General features: G+C 38.9%; 1 protein-coding gene across 1 annotated transcript; it reads left to right on the plus strand.

Annotated features, from left to right (window-relative positions):
• Positions 1–2,905: 2,905 nt before the first annotated feature.
• Positions 2,906–23,713, plus strand: atg4da (autophagy related 4D, cysteine peptidase a). The gene is made up of 12 exons (XM_057843681.1): positions 2,906–3,238; positions 5,682–5,952; positions 6,081–6,164; positions 9,113–9,286; positions 11,360–11,711; positions 11,785–11,849; positions 11,944–12,095; positions 12,303–12,381; positions 14,687–14,763; positions 14,985–15,104; positions 19,296–19,508; positions 19,588–23,713. Exons 2-11 carry the CDS (start codon positions 5,736–5,738, stop codon positions 19,476–19,478), a joined length of 1,503 nt encoding a protein of 500 aa, XP_057699664.1. The 5' UTR covers positions 2,906–3,238; positions 5,682–5,735; the 3' UTR covers positions 19,479–19,508; positions 19,588–23,713.
• Positions 23,714–24,402: the final 689 nt, after the last annotated feature.

The raw sequence follows: 24,402 nt of genomic DNA on the forward strand, positions 1-24,402 counted from the left end.
TGTATGTAGCATAAGGTAATGCTTTTGCGAAAAGGGCTCAGTGGATAACAAAAGGTGGGACGTGTATCAAATAATAGGGTTAAATGTAATAAAAGATATTGTGGTGTAAGGTAGCCCAAATATACATGTTGCTATATAGTGTTTAATGTCAATCGGAACAATGATTGCATTCATCTCCATGTAAGTCATAACAGTAGCTAGTCAGTGTACATTATGCAAACTGTGCGCGTGGCAGTAGGACTAAATGATCTCACTTCGGTTGTGTAGTGCATTTTTTATTACAACTGAACTGCTGAAATCTGATTATTTTTCCAACATGCAAACACACATTTGTTCAAATGGTTGACTTAAAATTTGCTGTTGTTTGACTAAAGCGAAGTTACATTTGGGTAGTGAACCAAATGGGGAGGACACATGAAGGTTACACGTCACTGGGCAGTCATAAAAAAGATTTGTGTGTCTTTTATAAATTGCTGACTGATTTTGATTCACTAATAATTTTGTGACGTTCATAGTTTACTGAAATCCCCCCAGCCCTGGTTTCTAAAAATGGATTACAATAAGGGTTCATACAGTTCATACAGTAATGTGTGTAATGGTGCTGCACTGACTCCTAGTGGTTTCAACATGATTCGATGATATGTGCAATAACTGCAACTATATAATGAAGGACCTCTCGTGGTGTAGAAGTTGTTTGGTAGCTGCAGGTTGGTTTACTTATTGTCTTGAATGGCCAAGTATGAGCAGTATTAAATAAAAACTATTTAGGGTTGAGGTCAAACATTTATATTAAATATACTTTAGGGATGAGGATTTTATATGTTCATATAATTTCAGTCAGTCCCAGCGTAAAATCATTGATGAGACTAACTGCCATGTTATACTGTTATTATTTCCACTTTCAGGCCTTTTCAACAATGGTAGTGTTTACACTAGTGTTACACATTTGAGACTGCAGAGTTATTTGAATGCACTTTATTGAAAGAAAAATAAAGATGTGCGTTACTCTGAGGAAAAATTCCCTTATTGAGTTTGATGATTGACTGAAAACATTCCACTTTTACCTGTTCACTGATAATGTATTTATTTGTATCTTGATTTTTTTATTTTGTTTGTGATAGACACCTGAAGTGCAGTGAGTGGAATAAAATGTGGAGAGTTGTTCCTGAATTTGTAATCTTCTTATGGTGTGTTTAGCAGACATCGCAGTGACATTTGACAATCATAAATGCCATTCGTGCTGATATTATTAGATGCGTTCTGACAGTGAATTTTACAAAACTGGAATTCTTGGGTTCCATCTGTTCCCAATGTTGTAATATTAAATGTAATTTATTCTCACTAAATACAGTGATTACAACAAAAATGTCTCATATGGAAACTCAAGTTATTGATAGTGATTCTCGAAGTGTGGTAAGAGTGTGGAAAGAAAAATCACTGATTTAACTGAAAATTATGCAATGTTAGACTGGCTTCATTTGATTAGGATATTTGTCAATTACAGTTATATTTCATTCTTACAGGATAAATTAGCACTATATTGTATATGCATTGAATCATTTAGAATATGTTCCCCCCAAACCTTGACTTTGGTACAGTTTTTATTTCCATTTTACAAGCTACAAATTTAAATTGAATACTGATTTAGTGCAGATATGCAGTGAATATGAGGTATTACTTTCTCTTTAAACTTTTTGGGATCTGCAAATGCAAAGTTCAACAAATCAGTCAACAGGCACAAATCCACATATCAGTTTTCTAATTTAAGGGGAGCGACTACACCTAGTATTAATAGCATTAATGTGAAAGATGGTCGCTCAATGTATTTAAGCACTATATGTTTAAACAACTGTTGTCAACACAAATTTCTTAGATCTTTGACAATGGAGAAAATAATGTTTAAACAGGAAAAAAAAAAAGACACCTCTCACCAGTGCAGCAATTTTGTGACATCGGTTATACCCATACGCACTGATTGACTCAACCACAGATGCACGTGATAATTGTGGTATGACATCACAAGTAAGTAGGGGTGTGTCTTGCCTCATACCTGGCGATATGATTCATATCACGATTTGATTCGATTAATCCCCATTTAATATTATTACAACATTTGGATATCAATTCAGAAAAAAACTAATCAAAATGGACATAAGTACATTTCTATTAATTTATTCCTGAAACCTCATCCATTACTCAAGTAAATTTTTTTCAAACATAAAACATGTTTGAGCAACATATTGCTTTTGTTACATTTTCTTTTTTAACTGCAAACCTGCTTTAATCCACACCTGCTTAAATGCAGGATTCTAAATACTCCAGGTCTCCGTTATTGCTGTCAAAGCCAAAATGAGCCCAAATTTCAGACTTATAGACACGTCTCTGAGGTACTTCCGCATGTCTGCTCGCAACTTCCGTTTTAGAATCTCTCCTTCCAAAACAACGATGGAGCTGAGGTAACATTACTCCTCAAAATTCCTTAAAAAAGACCATTTGGAAATACCGCATTCATCTGCCATCATCACGACAGGGGAGGACAACATGTTCATGAAGGCAGATGTGGAACCAAGCTCGTGCCACCACAAAGACCGGGTGAACTAGGTGAACTCTGGGAAGAACTCTCCTGCAGGTAGACAAGTAGCCTAAACCACCTCCCTTCACTGGGCAAATGTGAGTCATACGGTACATGAAAATGAAATTTGAAAACAACAAAAAAAAAACATATCTACATACGTGGATTATAAAAGTGTCTGAAAGGAGAATCGCAGAGATATGATTTCACCATGCAGTAGTAGCGATGAGGCGACAAAGGCGACGTTTCCGCGGTTACTTCAGAATATATTCTACGTCACGACTCCAGAGGGCCAATAGGAGACAAATATGATCTTCGTCCAATCACCTCACACGAAGTCTGCATCAGCCAATCGTATTGCGTCAAGGAGAGCCATCAGGAAGTGAGTTCCCTCAAGGAGGAAAATATTTATCGTTTTTTCGGCAAGTCTCAAAAGTCAGTTGGTTTACAATAGACGAAAAAGTATGATATTTATAGAAGCTCTTTTTTGTTGGAAGTTTAGTGAGACATACGGCGAGTCCGGTTAGACCGCTACACGATTTACGCCGAATACGCTAATGCTAATTTCGTCTGTCTTTAGCATAGTACATCAAATTAAATAGTCGGTGAGTGAGGAGGAAAATCACCAAAATGACCCTACATACTACTGATCGAGCAGTCTAACAGGTATGTACAAACATAGACAAGTTCAAGTCAACTGCTTGTGCGTGTGTGTGTTTAAATGTGTGTTCATGTTAAATGAGTCGATATTTAAGCTGTAAATATGTGTTGCCTGACAACATAATGATTGCCTATTTGGATTATTTCTGTGTTAAAATGTAGCAGTGACTCTTAAATTAGTTATAAAATTTTATTTGAATTGATGAAGATTGGTGGGAAACAGTCTTGTCTGAAGTCAAATGACAGTCTCGTGGTGCCTTCTTATACTCTCATTTTTTATGTTCCTTATTGGGTGGGGGAAGTCAGTTACTTTACAGAGTTCCCATTGTTGTGCAATTTTGTAACTCCAAGACAGATGATTTGAGGTTGCATTGAAACTTGATTCTGCACCCATTCACACTTTTTCTTCCAAGTGGCATTAATAGCGCGGTCAACAATACTATAGTGTAGAATGCTTATGTAAGTAGTATGTAATAAACCACTGCACCTCAATTGTTGTGTCGTATCTGCTTGTAGCGATAAAGTCATTTTATATTAATGTGCAACTGACTGGCGCAAAAATAACACAGTACATGCTGCCAGCTACAGTGGTATGAAAAAGTATCCGAACCTTTTGGAATTTCCCACGTTTATGCATAAAATCACAATCAAATGTGATCTGATCTTTGTCAAAATCACACAGATGAAAAAACAGTGTCTGCTTTAATTGAAACCACCCAAACATTTATAGGTTTTCACATTTAATGAGGATAGCATGCAAACAATGACAGAAGGGGAAAAAAATAAATAAGTGAACACTCTGGCTAAGGAGACCTAAAGAGCAATTGAAACAACTTTTACCAAACAATTTATGTCAGGTGTGGTCCCAATCACTGATGAGAGGTTTAAAACTGCCCTGCCCACTATAAAACACACACCTGGTAAGAATTGTCTCGATGAGAAGCATTGTCTGATGTGCGTCATGGCTCGGTCAAAAGAGCGGTCAGAAGATCTGCGATCAAGGATTGTTGATTTGTATAAATCTGAGAAAGGATACAAAACCATCTCTAAAAGTCTGGATGTTCATCAATCAACAGTCAGAGAAGTTGTCTACAAATGGAGAGAGTTTGGCACTATTGGTACTATGCCAAGGAGTGGCCGTTCACCAAAGATGACGCCAATAGTTCAGCGCAGAATACTCAGAGGTAAAAAAGAACCCTAGAGTGTCTTACAGAAATCACTGGCACAGTCCAATATCTATGTGCGCACATCGACTATATGTAAAACTATGGCCAAGAATGGTGTTCATGGGAGGACTCCACGGAGGAAGCCACTGTTGTCTAAAAAAACATTGTTGCTCGTTTAATGTTTGCAAAAAGGCACTTGGACACTCCTCATAAGTTCTGGCAAAATATTTTGTGGACTGATGAAACCAAAGTTTAATTGTTTGGGAGTAACACACACTGTCACGTGTGGAGGTAAAATGGAACAGCTCACCAACATCAACACCTCATCCCCACCGTGAAGCATGGTGGAGGCAGCATCATGATTTGGAGCTGTTTTGCTACCTCAAGGCCTGGACAACTTGCAATCATTAATGGAAGAATGAATTCAAAAGTTTATCAGGATATTTTGCAGAAATCCTGATGCCATCTGTCAGACAGTTGAAGCAAAAAGAGGATGGATGCTGAAACAAGACTATAGTCCAAAACACAGAAGTAAATCAACTTCAGAATGGTTTTAGAAGAACAAAATATACGCTCTGGAGTGACCAAGTCAAAGTCCGACTTGAACCCCATTGAGATGCCCTGTCATGAACTAAAGACATTGATTCATGCCAGACATCGCAGGAATCAGACTGAATTACAGTAGTTTTGTAGAGAAGACTGGGCCAAGATTAGTCCTGATCGATGTGCCAGACTGATCTCCAGCTACAGGAAGCGTCTGGTTGAAGTTATTGCTGCCAAAGGGGGTGCCACAAAATATGAAATGTGATAGTCAACTTACTTATTTTCCCTGTTCTGTCATTGTTTGCATACTATCCTCATTAAAATATGAAAACCTATAAATGTTTGGGTGGTTTTAGTTAAAGCAGACACTGTTTTTTAAACTGTGTGATTTTGACATACATACATTTGATGGTAATTTTATGCACAAATGTGAGAAAGTCCAAAAGGTTCAGATACTTCTTTATACCACTGTATAGTCATAAGAAAATACAAGTAACTTTTTCAAAACCGCCCTAAATGAGCTAACTAAGAATGAAGCGTTATTCATGTCTATATTTTGATGAGTGGTCATTACAACTGTAAGAAAATTAAACTTGAAAACGATATATTATGAAATAAAAAATCCACTCGGTTGAGTTACTATTGTTGCTTCACATTCAAAAGCCCATGGGTTTATGAATCCCTTGTACTTGTAATAGTTAACAGTTCCTTGAACCCGCTTTGTCTTTTCTACCTCCCAGTTGTTCTGTGTTGCAATGAAGCGCTCCAGAGTCCAGCTCTGACCCCTCTGGGCCATGAACTCTGTTTCCCCCAACGCGGTGCATTACACGGGCGGCGCAATGCACAGTGAGCTAGTGGAGGGCCGGAGGCAGCAGTCCCCGGCGCAGCAGGGTGGTCTTGGACTTAGACCTCCCCAGAGTCCAGATCCCAGCAAAGAAGCGAGTGGAGAGCCCGAGGAGCTGGATAAACTCAAAGCCAAATTAATGACAGCATGGAACAACGTCAAATATGGTTAGTCAAAAATGGGATCTGCTATATATGTACATTATGTTGTCTTTAGGACATGCTAGATGGTGAATACTGTTAAGATGGACAGATTTATTGTGTTTAGCAACTTATGTAAACCTCTTTTTGTTTAGGATGGACTGTGAAATCAAAGACGACCTTCAATAAGATTTCACCAGTCACTGTTCTGGGACACTCCTATCTGCTTAACAGTGAAGGTAACAAAATATGATCGAGATAGCCATGACTCTAATTAGATATGACTGTGACGATGATGTGAGGGGTCACATTCAAAACTATAGATAATTAGCCAATAATTATTTAAACAGGAAGCCTCAGCACCCAGAGAAAAAACACATAGAAATACCCCTAGCAAAAAAGTATGGAATCACCTGTCTCGGACGAGCACTCACTCAGACATTTTATTATGTAGAACAAACTTGGATAAAAAGCTTGAAAAAATATTGAATTAGTTCATGAAATGAATAAAAGCATTGTAGTGGTCAGTAAATGTTACTTTTATAGAGCAAGTGCAGGGAAATAAATATAGAATTACTCCATTCTGAGGAAAGTTTTCTGGGATCATGAGAAACAAACAAAGAGATAACAATCAAAACACATCTCTAGTATTTAGTTGCACCACCTCTGGCTTTTATGACAACTTGCAGTCTCTGAGGCATGGCCTTGATGAGTAACAAACAGTATTCTTAATCAATTTAGTGCCAACTGTCTTTGATTGCAGTTGCCAGATCATCCTTGCAGGTCGGAGCCTTGCTGTGGACCAAATTTTTTCAATTCCCACCACAGGTTTTCAATAGGGTAGAGATCTGGGATATTTGCTGGCCATGATATTGACTGGATGAGTCTTTCTCCAAGGAATGCTTTAACCGTTTTAGCTCTGTGGCATGATGCATTGTCATCTTGGAAAATTATTCAATTATCCCCAAACATATTTTCAATTGAAGGGATAAGAAAGCTGTCTAAAATTTCAATGTAAACTTGTGCATTTATTGAAGATTTAACCACAGCCATCTCCCCAGTGCCTTTGCCTGACACGCAGCCCTATATCATCAAGGACTGAGGGAATTTTGATGTTTTCTTCATCTTTGTAAATCTCACTGGAACGTCACCAAACAAAAGTTCCAGCATCATCACTTTGTCCAATGCAGATTCTTGACTCATCACTGAAAATAACCTTCATATAGTCATTCACAGTCCATGATTGCCTCTCCTTAGCTCATTGCAGTGTTGTTCTTTTCTGTTTTTAAGTGTCAATGATTGTTTCCTTTTAGCTTTCCTGTATGAAAATCCCATTTCCCTTAGGCGATTTTGCACAGTTCTGTCACATACCTTGACTCCAGCTTCTTCCCATTTCTTCTTCATTTGTCTTGTACATCTTCTGTTTTTAAGACATATGGCCTTTATTTGTTTGTCATGAAATTTGGAGGTCTTCCTCGGTCTACCAGTACGCTTAACTTTAACAACCTTGCCATGCTGTTTGTACTTGGTCCAGATTTTGATACAGCTGACTGTGAAAAGCTCACATCTTTGGCAACCATACATGTAGTGTTACCTTCTTCAAGAAGTTTGATAATCCTCTCCTTGGTCTCAGGAGACATCCCTCTTGTTGGAGCTATGATTCTTGTGAATCCACTTGGTCCAGCAGCCCTCCAAGGTGTGATAAGTGCCCTTTTTTAACTGCTGACTAACGAGCAGATCTAATCTGAGGCAGGGGTCCAATTAAGAAAAGGAAATTGACTGGGTGTGTCTGTATTTACTACTCAAAATGGAGTGATTCCATATGTTTTTCTTCAGAATGGAGTAATTCTATATTTATTTCCCTGCACTTGCTCTATAACAGTAACATTTACTGACCACCACATTGTTTTTTATTCATTTCTTTTAGTGTTTCTGAATGCTGAAGAGTTGCACTTTTGAACGTATTCATTATTTTTTCCAGCTTTTTATTTGAGTTTGTTCTACATAATAAAATTTCTGAGTGAGTGCTCGTCCAAGACTGTTGATTCCATGCGTTTTGATAGGGGTTGTATGTGCAGACGACACTACAAATTACACACAGCAAAATGGGCACCTAACTCCGAACCTCAGAACTGTGAGGTAAATGTGGTACTCTCCAAGTATACGTTATCGGTCAGCCAACACTTCTTTTTTTTTTTTTTAACATGAATACATTTACTGATAGAAAAAAAGCAAGCTGAATAAAAGGCCCACCTGCTAGGATTTAGTGCCACTGAAGGATAAACCTGTCCAGAAATACCAGCCTTAGTCACTACAGGCTTTGTCACGTGACATAATATAATGGAAACATCAAACTGAAAGAACACCCGAAATAGTAAAGGGAAATAAAACTGGAGAAGCCCAGGGTAGTTTATAGGAGCAAACATCTTTTTTTGGATGCTGCATTTTTTTTCTCTTCAGCAATGATGTCAGTAGAAATAGTCTGTTCAAGGTTCTGGCTGGTGCTTTCATGAAATGTATTTTTTTATTTTTAAGATTCACGCACAAGTATGGTATGTCATCTAATAAAACGATAACTAAATGTTGTTTTTTTTTCATCCGATTATTTTTATATATATATATATATATATATATATAAAAATGTAACAAACTAAAAATGTAGAATGTAACAAACTAAAAAAGATGACTAATCAGTTGATAACATTAAAAACGACAAACGTTAAAAAAATAATTTAAGTAAAACGAAAGCATACTCAAGTCACTTTTGTTTAAATAGCACTTTAAGAGGAACTGCAGCCGTGACAAAGTGTTGTGTATGAATACAACTCAGATATATGACAATGTAATTTAGAGGCAAAACAAAGCTTTGCATTATAAATGAATGGATGAATATAAAACAAAAAGAAATTGATGAATAAGGAAAAAAGTGAAAATGTTTACAGGAAGGGAATAAGCAAGCTACCTTGATGTTCTCCAAGAACCTTTGTGTCCTTGTCAGAAAGTTCTATTATATGTTTGAACGTAAGATTTCTGAAAAGTGAGCGGTTTCCCATTAGATCAAAGGCATTCCACAGATGTAGAAGCATGTTTCTGCTGTCATGATAAACATCACATCTACACAAAAATGTCACATGATTTGTGTTTGCACTGTCACGTTCTACTTCCTCATGAGCTTTTTGTGTTTCAGACCAAGTGGAGCGCTTCCGCCTAGCTTTTGTGTCCAGGCTGTGGCTGACTTACAGGCGGGAGTTCCCTCAGTTGGAGGGCTCCAATTTGACCACTGACTGTGGCTGGGGTTGCATGCTGCGCAGTGGCCAGATGATGCTGGCTCAGGGCCTCCTTGTCCATCTAATGCCCAGAGGTTTGTGTCTCAGTTGGTTCTGCAACATTAGACACACGTGCAAAATTCTCTTGCCTTGCATGTATTGGATGTTCTCATTAGGGATGTCCCGATCCAGGTTTTTGCACTTCCGATCCGATACTGATATTGTTTTGCATTTCCGATCCGATACCGATACTGTCCGATACCGACCTATCTGAGCATGTGTTAAAGTTTAAAGTTATTTAGCCTCCTTACTTAGTTGTCAGACTCATGTTGAAAAAGGTTTTAGTACACTTGATAACAACTAGCCAGCTGAATTAGGTGAGTTTGAATAACACACAGCGGTTGGTAACAAGAAACTGACCTGTTTATTCAGTGACAAACACAAAACATTATAAATAACAAACAGAAATGGCATAGTTAGTCAGTAAAATGTGCAAATAATATTGTAAACTGTATTAAAAAAGCAAAACACACCAACAACCTCCGTGGAAAATTCCACAAATCCCCCAAGCTATTAGATGCTTTTAATGTTTCGTGCATTAGTTACAAAAATTGTATAAAAAGCCTCTCAGTTTTAAATAAACGACTATTTCAGTATCAAGTTAACATTTTAAAACAGTAAATAAAATACTCAAGTCCCCATTCTGTATCAGCAGCTTTAAACTACATTCAATTCATTTAATTTTGCGAATCAACTGTTAAAGTTGTTAAAATTGCTCCCGTTATTCCATAATTTCCCTTCTGTCTACTTTCGACATGTGAAAGTTTTAAAACTGTTTTGAAGATAGATTCAAGTCAAAATTTTGCCGATTTAGGAGTATTTTAGACAAAAAGTTAATTAGGTTCGCTTGGAAGGTTCACAACAGCCTACTAGGGAAGTCTTCTGCTTTAAGATGGCGACTGTTTACTAACGCATCTGGTTTTCAACACTTCAATGTTGCTAACGCAGTCGAGTCTGTCGTTTTGCATCTGGTTCTATATACATATGATATCTATTATCTCCAGTAAAACGGCATTGACGTAGTTTGTTGCGTCTGTCAGCAGAAGTCAGGTATTCTTGTGTTTTTTATCCAGCGGCATGAGTTGAGCTAAAGCCGTGAGTTGAGCATTGGCATTACCCGGGTATAAGACAAGTTATGTTTACTTTTGGGACGCAATGCGGTCAGTTTCTCATTGTGTGCCGAAGATCGCACTGTGTATTAGTTCCGCTTTTCTTGACATATTTCAATAATCGGAATTTCGATGTTTGTAAATCGTTCTCGAATCTTCAGCGGCCGAATCGCGTGTTGGATGGTGCGTCTTTACTCACGTGAGATAATGGCTCGTCATCCAGAATGAATTCTTCGGCGATGACTCTTGTTATTCCCTGGGCTTTGGGACTGTCGAGTGCCAGTTTGTCACGCATAGCAAAAGTTTCTGCCAGTGTTAGTTGTGTAGGACCTTTCTTTTTGTCTTCGGTTTTCTTAACATACTCCTCATATTGTTTGTGGTGGTATTTCGCTTAATGCTTGATTAGGTTGGTTGCATTAAAACTTCTTACAGCTTTACCACTACGCTTGACTTTATTGTGGCATATGTTGCTCTCTGCCTATTCGTCTTTGTCGTCCTTTAAGGTGAAATGATCCCACACAGCTGACATTTTTACCGATAAAGTCTCTCGGTAAATTGGGAGACGGTAATGTAAATCTATTGTGTTGAAGGTGTGCCGTAAAATGCGGACCAGATTTTAGGGAAACCAAAGCAAAAACTGGAATGGATAATGTAAATCGGTGCGCTGAAAAACCCGGATCGGAAAAACTGGATCGGAAGTCTGGATCGGAATTTTTCCCATGTTCCGAGCCGATACCGATGCACATTTTTTTTGCCCATATCGGCATCTGATCCAAATATCGGATGGGGACATCTCTAGTTCTCATCAATGAGTATACATTTCACTATTCCAAGTTAAAAGCAGGGGTCCCAAACCTTTTTTTCACTGCGGACAGGGAAATTTTTGACAATTTGCTCTGTGACCTCTGGGTTGGGAGCGGCTGTCAGTGAGTTGAATGCCCTATAAAGGGTTAAATGACAGTCATATGTTGCTAAGATGAACATTTTTGTGTTGTGTAGACTGGACTTGGCCAGATGCTCAACAATTCACAGACGTGGACTTTGAAGTGTTGCGAGTACGTTCGCCGGTGCGTGTGGGTGGCGTACCTATTCCCTCTTTCGGCTCCCCACGAGGATCCAGCATACCCGAGAAGACGCCGCCCAGTAATCTGACTCCTGGTAGTACTCAAAAGAAGAGATGTGAGCCCTCACGGGATCGACAAGCCGAGTCCATCCACCGCAAACTACTCTCATGGTTTGGGGATCAACCGCCAACACCTTTTGGGGTGCACCAGTTGGTGGCAATTGGCAGGAGTTCTGGAAAAAAAGCTGGGGACTGGTACGGCCCGTCCATAGTTGCACACATACTGCGGTAAGGCTTAGCTATTTACTGAAACTTTTACTGAAAATTGGATGTGAATGTGGGGTTTTTGTGTGTTTTTTAGGAAAGCTGTAGCTAAAACTACTGTTATTCAAAACCTGGCTGTGTATGTGGCTCAGGATTGTACAGGTTACACTTTTACTTCGCACTGTCTTCTCATTAAACGTCAAATGAATAAGTGTTTTATGTGCTGCATATTCTTTCCCTTATCAATTTTATTTAGTGTACAAGGAGGATGTCACACATTTGTGTGAACCACCCCTCACCCACACTGCTCCAGAACCAGACAACGAAGCCTGGAAGTCAGTCATCATCCTGGTACCTGTCCGCCTGGGTGGGGAGGCCCTCAACCCGTCTTATATTGAATGTGTCAAGGTCTGATTCTTTGTGTGTTAGCCACCCGATAGTGGCAATCAAACAATTTTGAAAGTCAATTTATGTTGTGCTTTCATAACAGCCTCGGCTGCACCATTGAAAACAGAAGCAATAACAATAATAATATCAAAATCTTAATCTAAAATACAGCACAGTTACAATTAGGTTGAATTTCTCATTAAAAAACTTTTTTTTTCTCATTTCTAGAACATCCTAAAGCTGGAATGTTGTATCGGTATCATTGGAGGCAAGCCAAAGCACTCCCTGTACTTTGTCGGCTTCCAAGGTGAGACAGTTTGCTTCTATTACACTGACCAACATTTTTTAAATTCATTTTCTGTTGCATGACTTTTTTTTTTTTTAAATAGTTTTTATACAATTTATAATCGGTGTTTTCAAATTTGCCATCAGTTTTTGTTTTCTGTAAGCTTTAGTTTTCATGCAAACGGCATTTTTGGTAATTATGTTGGTGATATTATATACAGTTTTTCATACATTGGTACCTTGATATACGATCGCTTCGACACACAATCTTCTCGACATCCGACGTAAAATTTGACTCACCATTTGTATCTACATACAACGACATGACAGCACCGCAGACGAACGCAAGGCGGATTTCCTTGTGTGAGAAATCAACACAGGTTTCAAAAAGGTTGGTACAGGTGGTGAAACTAGGAAAAAGGTGACACGTACCTTCTAAATGAAGATGCGAATTATAGAGAAATATGACCGTGGGGTGCGCATCCGTGAACTGGCTCAACAATACTTCTCCACGGTCCTCCGACGACCACCATTCGCCAGTCTTTATAAGTTAAGGTGACAATTATTATTGTGGTAACATCGTCAAACAAATCGCCAGCTTCGTCACGTTTTTATCATTTATTTCACAACTTATCCAACTCTAAACGCCTACCGCAGTTGACGGTGTTCTCAAGAAAACATTGAAAACGAAAGTAAACTCAAGCTCACCGCTCCCCCTCTATGTCACGTCAGCCACGCGGTGCGTTCAGGGACAGCAAAAAACGTCCGCCACATTATAACCCGATTCATTACGTTATTACAGGAATTATTATTATTATATATTTTTTTAAATAATTTATTTGTTTTGGTATGTGTAATTACCATTTGTAATAGTACCAGCAGTATTTATTAAGGATTTAGTGTAGGTTTTTAGGCTGTGGAACGAATGAATATAATTATTTGTATTCCTGTGGGAAAATCCTGCTGGAAATATGACCATTTCGACTTACGAACAAGGTCCTGGAACGAACAAACTTAGAGGTACCACTGTATATTTTTTCACCCTGTACCAGTTAAACTTTTAACTCCTGTGCATTAAGGCTAAACGAGATTGGAAGAAACTGACATTGTGCTTTTTGTTGGGGTTGCGATATCCTGTGATTTATATTCCAATTCAGTATTAAACATGGTAAGAGGAAGTTAAAAAAAAAAAAAAAAAGATTGCTGTACAGTATACAAGGGATCCAGGAGGCATGGCATAAAAAGTACAGTAGCATATTGTTACATTTGGGCTATTTTGTAAGTGCCAGCTATATCCCCACCTTTGTTAAAGATTTCACTTTGCAATAATTTTGCATTGACCAAATTGAATTGACGGGGGGGGGGGGGGGCTAAGGTCAAATTCGGATTCAGTACGCCAAAATTTCCTAAGAACATGTGTTTGCATCATTGCTACATTTTTTATTCACCAGCGTTGTAGTCTTCCAAACCTTTCATAAGTACTTTCATCCAGAGAAAGTGTTTTTTTGGTGTTCTATTTAAAACACAACAATGTGGAATTTGCATGCTGCACAGCAATTAAGTGTATTGGTTTTAAACGTAATGTGATATTAATTGCAGTGATTTTTTTCCCAATTTTTTCAAGTTTTAACCCTTTCAGGGACTTTGGTCATAACAGCGAACAGCTACTCAAAAGTTACTTCAAATCAATCAAAATATTTGTGGAAAAAAATCTATTTAAAAAATAGCACTCATGCCTGGAATGTTTATTGTGTGAAAATCTGGGGTGTGTAATATTTATATTATGAAGTTGTGTAGTTGTTGTAGTTGTTTTTTTATTATAGTACACTTTGGTCTTATCCTAATTCACCCTGACTGATACGGTTGTCATTAGTTTATCCCATGCTTACATGGATTTTGTCTTGGTGTGTCATCTTACCCCCACAATCCATTCAACACATAGTGTATTCTGTATTTGTCTCTAAATTGTGCTTAGGTGTGACTGTCAGTGTAGATAATATCTGCAGCCCTCGTGAATGCGTCCTATTTTTGTCTTTGCATCAGCTCTCAAAATGATGATTTGTACCGGAACGTGACAGAGCACACGGCAGGCGTCAACTTTGTCTTCATACTGAACTTGATGTTGAGTCAAGTTAAACATTTACAAACACACACACACACACACACACACACACACACACACACACACACACACACACACACACTAGCAGGATTATTAATATTTAAACGCCATTGGGGAAGCAGGTTTCTGCAAACTACAGCTGTTTAACAGTTTTCATTGACATGGTAACTCAATCATAAGTCGATGTGCTCTGCGCTTTTGCCAGATGAGCAGCTGCTGTATTTGGACCCTCACTACTGCCAACCTGTGGTAGACGTCAGTGAAGTCAACTTCCCACTTGAGGTCAGTTTAATAAAGCCTTTGCATCTCAGTGCGGTTCTTGATCTTCACGCTGCTTTAGGTCTGTCTGGATTTGTATTTCCACTCTTGTGATCCCATCAGACTGAGACCAATGTGACTTTCACACTTCTTAAAAGTGTGAACGATAAAGATAACATGTTTAATCATGGACTGGGACACATTTTGATTTTTTTTAATTATTTTTTTTTTATTCTTCCATTTAGTCCTTCCACTGTAGTTCTCCCAAAAAGATGCCCTTCACTCGAATGGATCCCAGCTGCACCATTGGCTTTTATGCCAGGAACAAGAAAGACTTTGAGTCTTTATGTTCTGCTGTTAGTCTGGTAAGTTTTATCATCTCCAATTCATAACAGCCCCAACATACCACTTTCCGTTCACACTACTTTTCTATCAACTTTGTACATTTTATTCATCTTAAGTTAGAATTATTGGCCTGACTGAAGTTGAACACAGGCAAGTGTTTAAAGGGACAATAGAGAATTTGTCACTTTTTTTACTCGTGACTGTCACCTCCGGCCTAAAGTGTAACTGCAGCCTGTGTTACGTTTGTGCATGGTTGTACAGTGCCCTCCATAATTATTGGCACCCCTGGTTAAGATGTGTTTTTTTAGCTTCTAATAATTTTTTTATTCAAATAATATGGGACCTTAATGGAAAAAAAAGAGAAAAATCCAACCTTCAATACAAGTGCATTTATTCAGTGGGGAAAAAATCCCACATAACAAAATAATTATTTGACATCAAATAATGTGTGTCACAATTATTAGCACCCCTGGTGTTAATACTTTGTACAACCCCCTTTTGCCAACAAAACAAGGTCTGGGGACTGAGCTGGCCATGGGAGGAGCTTGATTTTGTGTCTGATGAACCATTTCTGTCTAGATTTGGCCATATGTTTAGGGTCTTTGTCTTGCTGTAAGACCCAGTGACGACCCATCTTCAGCTTTCGGGCAGAGGGCAACAGATTTTGATTTAGAATGTCCTGGTATTTCAAAGCATTCATGATGATAAAGGTTGGATTTTTCTCTTTTTTTCCATTAAGGTCCATATTATTTGAATAAAAAATATATATTAGAAGCTAAAAAAACACATCTTAACCAGTGGTGCCAATAATTATGGAGGGCACTGTATGTCCACGAACATAGAGCAACAAGTGTTTGGCCTATCAGATAAGCAGCAGAAACATAAAACCAGAAAATTTGATTGTTTCCTGTTAATAGCAAGTTTTAAGTGGGTTGGAAAAGTGTTTTTGCCAAGCGGAGACAGCACTGCTGCCGCTGGGACATGCTTGGCCGTGCACAGGCGGGTGTTCGACCCCAAGTCTCTCTATTGAAGGATATAAAAAGGGCTTTTGTGGCAGTCTGTTAGAATGTCAATGCTCTGTGTGTTCATCGGGGCTTTGGTGGAGCATACATGGAGTAGAAAAGTATTTTATATTAACTTTTAAAAATTCTGTATAGTCCCTTTAAGTGTACCACTCAAAGGTTTGAAAATAATAGAAATACCCAAAGCAACCCTACTGTTTATCACTAAACTCCTGATGGGAGAAAATGTATTCAATGTATTTAGTCAGGCAAACTAAAGGACGATGTTTAAGAAAATACATGATACCTAAAGCAGAATCGCTAACAGTCTCTGATAGTTTGTACTCTAAAACAAGTTTTTTTGACAGTTGTGCACACATTGTATTAAAGTGCCTGTGACACGAAAAAGCATGTTTATTTCACAATACACGCAGTATTTTATGCTCCTGAATGAATTGGACCGCTTGGATGTGTGTGGAAGCAATCGCTATATTTATTTAGTTTTTTGAATCCCACGTCATGAAAATGAGTGACTTCCAGCAACCGTCTCGAGTTGAGAAAGAGGGCGCTATGACGTGTACGGAGGCAGGAGTCCTCTTCACTATACAGCCGTATTGTTGTATGAGAAGGACTAAGGATTCAGCCAATTTTTCGGATTAATACTTTTATTTTTCGCATCACGCCAGCCAAACGGCTGCAGAAAAATCTTGCAGTAGGAGGGAGAGGCGTGTGCGCATTTTTGGGGTTTCAAAAGGTTCCCATTCACCGGTGGATGTTGGCCAAAACAAGCCCTACTACTGTGGGACTATGGGACTTACGAGGAAGTGAGTAAACATCGTGTTTTGTATTATGTCAAATACTGGGATCATTTTATTTTTGTAGGTGGCTTGCATTTTGTGACATGCTCCTTGTCCCCATGGCCGACGACCGGCGGCTTGTCGCACATCCCCCCGCCGGGAGAGCACTACTAGTATACTCTGTTTATTCCCCTCTTCAAGTGCCCGGTGTTCTGTCAAATTTTCCGACCAATCAGAAATTGCAACTTTGACTTAAAATTAGCCGCGAATACAGCCATTACAAAGTTTCTTTAAATAAAGGACTACTTACGTTTGATCATGGATTGGCATGTAAATGTTCAGCGGTCAGTGTCCAGCTGCTTCCTCGGCGAGCTCTCCTGTCCGTATTAGCAGGGGAACGAGCTGTAAATTGCTCTCCGCCGGGCGGTTTGGCGATCGGCAATGATAAACGACAACCCAGTCATCATGTGAAATAATCCGGGCTAGTTATGTGTGATTTTCCGCTTCGAAGACTTTGAAACATCACTCGGTTCGGGTTAGCATGTAAGCTGGCTGTCACGCCTCTTGGTTTGTTTACATTCTCCGAAGCCGGGGAAGGGAAATGACATAAGCCCAATTTAGGTGTCATAAAATATCGTTCGGGAGGTGCGACAGTAAAGGTGAAGTCGACAGTTTTGACCATTATGGATGGAGTAATTTTGCCATGTCGTCTTGAATAAATGCATTTTTATTATTTCATATTCCATTTAGCACAAGACTGTTATTTGTCATGACCATGCCATTTACTTAGCTATTGTGGAAAAATACTTGGATAAAAAGAATATCCTGTAAAAATATTGGAGTATAGAGACTAAAACAATGACATTTTGCGGCTCTCTTCATCACGTTTTCCTTGTTCTAAATCAGGGGTGTCCAAACTTTTTGCAAAGGGGGCCAGATTTGGTGTGGTAAAAATGTGGGGGGCCGACCTTGGCTGACGTCCCTTACGTAGAACAATATATTCAGGCAAATTTTAGCAAGTCATTCTGTGTGTCACATTTGCTTTTTTTTTTTTTTTTTTTACTTAATAATTTCAACAATCTCGCAATTAGCCTTTGTGGCGTTCTGTTTCGACTCTTGCGAAATACTGCTGCTGGGAAATTAAATTAGCTTCAAGTTGCTTCAATTTCTTGCTGCGTATCTTCCCTGTAATCTTATCGTACATGTTAGCGTGTCTTGTTTGGTAATATCGCCTCACATTGAACTCTTTAAAAACAGCAACGGTCTCTTTGCAAATGAGGCAGACACAGTTCTTGTGTATTTTAGTGAAGAAATAGTCCTATTTCCACCTATCCTAGAAGCGTCGGCCATTGCAGTCAACTTTTTTTGTTGCCTGTCGCTATTTTAGAAAATTGGAAGTAAAGGGTCACACGGGGTAACGTTGCTTAGAGTGCTGCTGCCTTTTAATGGGTAAATGAGGAGCAGCATTTAGTGTGTAAGCTACTTCATATGCTGGTAGCAGTACTGGTGACCAATTTATTAAGTCTGTGCGGGCCGGACGTTATTGATTTTATGACAGAGGCTGGGGGCCGGATGAAATTTGACCACGGGCCGCATTTGGCCCCCGGGCCGGACTTTGGACATGTCTGTTCTAAATAATTCCCCCACAATGGGCTGCATACTAAATCAGATGAAATCGTGACGTCATCCACCTGTTGGGGACGCTAGAGCCCTATAATGGTAGGCGCGGCTAACCGGCAGATTAAAACACTAATTTCTCGTCATCTGCGCTTTGGTAAATTGTTGTATATAGTCGAATCGTCTCAAAATATGATTCTAATTCACAGCATAATCCTATTTAAGACTTTTTTTCTCCTGTCGTACAAACTTTAATGAATGCTTATAACAAATGTCATTTTGTGTCATCCGGCAAATGATCTCACTTTTGAATGGATGTAAAAGATCCAAGCTGTGTGACCTTATTTGCCGGATGACACTTAATGACATATGCCATAAGCATTAATTAATGCCAATGATAGTGGTAGAAAGAAATAAGTGAATAACTAAATAAGTATTAGTCTTATGGCAGTCTTATGATGCCACTCCCAAATATAGTGTTACTTATTAACAAATAAGCAGCACTGGACTATAAACCGCAGGATTCAAAATTAGGGGGAAAAAGTAGTGGTTTATAGTCCAAAAATTATGGTCATTCAGTGTTCTGTTTTGCCAGTAGCAGGACTTTCACGTTCCAGTCTGATTGGCAATTTGTGATGTAATATCAGCTTTAGTGATCTTCATACCCTCCAGTGCAAAGATATGAACATGGCCTTCAAATATTTAACCCTGCACGTAGCCATATTCTCCACTACAGAACACCAACGACTGCCAAACTTTTGAGATTACGCTCAATGGATGTTTGTTGTCCTCACAGGCCCTGTCATCCTCAAGTGAGAAGTACCCAATCTTCACCTTCGTGGAGGGCCAGAGTCAGGATTATGGACTGGAGGAGAACAGCAGCCACCCCACCGCATGCCCCGCACCACATATCCTACCCCCTGGCAATCCTGCCCAGGTTAATAACAGACGAAATAGTGACGAGTTTGTCTTCCTGTGAAACTGGGATAAAGGTGTTCATTTTTCATTGGTGCGACCTGCCCTGCAAACAAACTACTCTTCAACATGGGTTTTATAAGCTAACATGATCCTTTTGTCTCTCATGACAGAAACGACTGGATACAGTAAGTCATGATAAAAACAAACCTAACAGGCCTGAAAATCTAAAAATGAACCATTTCTTTGGTCAGGTACAAACTGTGTTTATGTCTTTTTGTGTGTTTTCTTTATATTTGCAGTTCTTTGAGTATTTATCAGATGTATGAATGTGTTAGTGTGCATGTTTAGTTTGTGAGTTTTGACTGGTATAAAAGTAACAACGTGAGTATTACACGTCGGCACACTGAAGCTGCTGTACTTTCATGTTTGTGTTGTAGTTGCTAATCACAACCGCGCACTGGCGATTGCATTCCTCATCTGCCGTCTTTATTTCACACAAGGGTTTCACTTGATAACGCAGATGATGACAGAACACGTTTCATTTCATATTCTGGGTTTCTTTCCTCAATAGTCGAACTTCATAGGGTTTTGACTGAGCATCTAGTTTTTGTTCATGCAGTATGTAAAGTTTATCTACTACTACAAATTATTTTGTCCTCATTGAACACTGGAATTGCTTAATATGTATATTCACTCTGCCAGTTTTCTTTGGTCAGCGTAGATGTTTAAAATGCTGACAAAAGTTTGTAGTTTTGTTTAAGAACATTTGATGTTAAAACTGAAATAAAAGTTAATGATGATAAGATATAGGGCAAAGCTCCCCAAACAGATAATTGGGTATTAAACGTTTTGTTGATTTAAATCATGACTCATTTGCTGTCATTATATTGTATACATTATATTGTGTTGATTTTTTTCAATTTTTATTAGTTCTTTATTTTACCACTTTTCCTCAAGAGGGCTGGCGTGTGTTTCAGCCTATCTCAGCTGACTTTGGGAGGGACTGGACTGCTTGCCAGCCAATCACAAGGCACATCAAGAGTCAGACAAATAATAATTCAGTCGCATTCTTACCAAATGGCATTTTAGAGTCTCCACATAACCTACTAATTAGGAAGCACATTTTATATTCTGGTGTTTACTTGTATTTTGAAATTTTTGTTCATAATGTTCTTAAGTATCTACTGAATGGTCACAACATTGACCATATGCAGAAGATGAAAACTCACATAGACAAGTAATAATCAAGATATTACTTTGATTGTGGTGTGTGTGTGCATACTTATGTGGTTAAATAACACAGCAGCCAATATTAGAAGAAACACTAGGTAACGTTTCAGTTTTGGTCGATTTTACTGAAGCAGGTGGACAAAAGCAGTAGTGTTTTGCCCTGAGGAAGACTGCGTTTCCCATGAGGACCAGCGCACAGAGTCGTAAAATCCTGATCTACTGGTCGCCTGCAGATGGATTAAACGACATTTCTGTTTCCAGCAGCTGTGTGATGGATGAATAGTGATGAGGTAATGGATCCAGTTGTGGCTAAACAATAGCACATGACGATGTTGAAAATAGAAATGTTTGATTTTGTACCGTATTCCCCCACTCGTCAGCGCTGACGAGTTGGTTGGGGGGGCAGGAGGGGGGTCACGCCAGCGAGTGAAAGCCGGGCCAATGTTTATTCTTGAGTGCTCTTTTATCCTGGTAGCCTCCCTTTTTCTTTTGTTTGTCTCCTCGGACAAACTTTTTGTTTCTTTTGTTGCTCTGCCATCCTTGCAGAATTCGCGCGAAAGCGTTCGCATCGACTTCCTTATTTATAACGAATGGGGAAAGGGAGAAGTGACGAATTCTGTAAAGCAGTCAGCACATTTGTAGTTTTTTTGTGTGGCAGGGTCCCTGCCACCCTCTTCGAAATTAATTAGTGCCCGGTGAAAGTGAAAGACCTCCTCAAGATATAAAAGCGGTGTCATTCAACTAGTTGTCAGTGGACATATATCGTAATTCTCAAAGTATAAGGTGTTACATTTTTCTCTCATTTTGAGTCCTGGTGTTTGTAATCCAGTGCGGTTTAATAGGTAACACTTTATTTGACAGCAGTGTCATAAGACTGTCATAACACTGTCATAATTATGACATGACACGGTCATGGGACATATGAATGCTAATGATGGATGTAATTGTCATCCGGCAAATGTTGTCACTAACTCCATTTATGTCCAGCTCGTATATTTTACATCCATTCAAAAGTGGGATAATTTGCCAGATGACACTAAATGACATAAGCATTCATTAATGCTCATGCCAGTGTCATGTCATAATCATGACGGTCTTATGACGCCGCTGTCAGTTAAATTGTTACCGGTTAATATCTTTTCGCGTAAATATCACATTATACAGTGAGGACAGCTGTGGTTTATAGTTCGGTGCGGCTAATCTATGAACAAATGCCGTGTTCATTTCAAATTTGGTGGGTGGTGGCTTATAGTCAGGTGCGCCTTATAGTCCGAAAATTACGGTAATCGTAAATGTTATGAAACTATAAAGGTTGAAAAGGTACCTGGTGTTGCTTTAAATATTTATTAACATGCATGTTTGACTACAGAAATCCTGGATCATTCCAGAATTGGCGGACATTTGGGCTTCAAAATAATTCACGTTTAAGATTTAATGCTACGTAGTAATAAAAAATGTTATAAACTATTATAGGCCTAATTAGCCAATTTTAAAGATCAATGGTGATATTTTTATTACATTATTGATATTTACAATATGTACTAGGCAAGTTGGCATAATCACAGTAACAATTAAAATTAGTATTCAATTAAGGCTAGTTGTTTTATAAAATTATCAAAGAGAACATAAATTGTGCACACTTTTTTTTTTTTTTTTTTAAACTGAAAATGTCAAGTCCACCATATTGTGAAATTCACTCCTTTCGTCATGCATGCAAAAATGAGAATTTTAGTTTAGACATTGGGGCAAGGGCGTAGGTTTGGTCTCAACATTGGTAGGGACGATAAAACAGCATAACCTGCACGAACACTTTTTGCTGGGGATGGGTCATTAATAATACCAACTGGGTACCAATAATACAGACTGGGTGAACGGGGGTCAAGGCCACATTTCTGACAAATATGGACCTAATTAATAAGGCTAAATGATCAATGCAAAATAAATCTGTATTGACTTATACTAACTTTCATATGTCTTGGTTCAAGTGATAAACTTTTCAAATCAAACGTTTGTTTTCAAAAACTGCTAAAGAAGCAGTTGTAAAACTTCCAGAATAAATGTCTGGATTTTATTAGCAAATTTAAATTGGAATATTTGAACATAAATTATGTTAACATATACAATAAATACAAATAACTATCCAGGAATGCAAAAAAATAAACAGTCAGGGAATAACAAAAATAAATAAAAATGGAGCCTTCCTTCAGGTAAAACACTACTGCTTTTGTCCACAAGCACTCCCAAACTCAACAAAAAAAATGCTCCTTTGGGCTGTTTTAAGACCACATAGATAAAATAAAAATGACACCAAAAATTTGTAGTGGCTGCTGCTGCTGGCCGGAAAAAAAAAGAACCCTTAAAACCTTACAAAATACGGACAGGAAGACACTTCTCTCTTAGCAGCTTCGTGCTCAAGTTTTGCAGGTTACCAAATTCACAAAGTTTGATGTTATGCTAACTCTGAAGCAGGTCGGGCTTTCAGTAGCAAAGTTTGTGGTGTGTTCCCCACTTCCACAACATTGACGTCTTTTTAAATTATTTACAGTGGCTGCTGCTGCCCGGGAATTTTTTTTTTTTTGTAAAATCCCTCCTCTTCGGAGGAGGCGGCATGTTCTTGACATGTTGTACAAGTCATCAGCCAAACGAACGTGTGTTTGAGGGGGGAAAAATGGACGGCACATTCAGCAAATGATAGGGGTAAATGTACAGTAAGTCTGACTTAATAATAGTAGAGCCAATTCTATCCCTACAACATATTGGAATACAATCTAAATTACCTATATAACTGAAGTCATGAATCATGGTATAATGCAAATAAGGTTGCTTAAAAGTTGTTGGGGACAATTTGAGTTTTCTAAAAAGCTGGTACTTTTATGTCCCTACCGTCTTTATGCAAACCTACGCCCTTGCATTGGGGGAGGTGGACAAGAGAGAACTTGAATTTTAGGGTGCACACCCCTTATTTTTACAAATGTCTTCAAGCATTATTTTGTCAATTTTTAAATATTTAAGTCTCAGACAAGTAGATCGACCCATTCACGTTTACTATTTTGTTTAAGGATTATTTAAAAATTGACCGGTGGGTCGTAAAATGTCCAATTCTGAAATGAGTGACCCTCATAAACCTGTACTAGATATACTGTAGTTCGCATCATTGCACCTGTACACTGTATTTATTGTGCGAGCTTTAAGTAGCGCTGCGTCTCCCCGCGCATGCGCACTTCCTCACAGCCGTGACTAGACATTCGGTCATAGGAGCTGCAGCGGCGGCGGTACCGGAGCAGCAGGAGAGGAGAGGAGGGGGCGCTGGAACTGGAGTCGCTCCGTAGCTGGCAGGGGGGGCGCTCGAGCCACGTCGATCAAACCAAATCATTATCGCTCGACTGCGAACACGGTGAGTGGCGATTCGTTTTCTGCTTGTCACGTTGATCCGTCAAATGTCATCCTCCCCAAATTCCACGCTCAGATCCATCACGAAATGCCAATTGTATTCGTGCAGGTAGATCAGTTCTACTTGCACAGTCCGCCATTTGTCCCTCATTTTTTATATTCAACGCGGCCTGCAGGATCTGTTGAAATGAGATCCACAGCGCGTGTTTTACGTGGTCTGTTCAAGTACAACTGTGGTTGGAGATGGATGGTGCAAACCGTGCAAACGTCACTGCTAATGCGCACCGTGAGGATGATTTGCTGCAGCAGGCTCATTGATAGGCGTTTGGACTCAATGTACGCTGGACATCTCAGTGTTGTATAGT

The sequence above is a fragment of the Corythoichthys intestinalis genome, chromosome 8 (genome assembly GCF_030265065.1).
Source record: "Corythoichthys intestinalis isolate RoL2023-P3 chromosome 8, ASM3026506v1, whole genome shotgun sequence".
NCBI classification, from domain to species: Eukaryota; Metazoa; Chordata; class Actinopteri; order Syngnathiformes; family Syngnathidae; genus Corythoichthys; species Corythoichthys intestinalis.

What these genes read in the sequence shown, in the direction of transcription:
- atg4da (XM_057843681.1), top strand. Translation starts at nt 5,736, where the DNA reads ATGAACTCTGTTTCCCCCAACGCGGTGCATTACACGGGCGGCGCAATG. An exon ending in ATAGTTGCACACATACTGCG is followed by an intron (nt 11,712 to 11,784) that starts GTAAGGCTTAGC and finishes TGTGTTTTTTAG; the next exon opens with GAAAGCTGTAGCTAAAACTA. An exon ending in CTTATATTGAATGTGTCAAG is followed by an intron (nt 12,096 to 12,302) that starts GTCTGATTCTTT and finishes TCTCATTTCTAG; the next exon opens with AACATCCTAAAGCTGGAATG.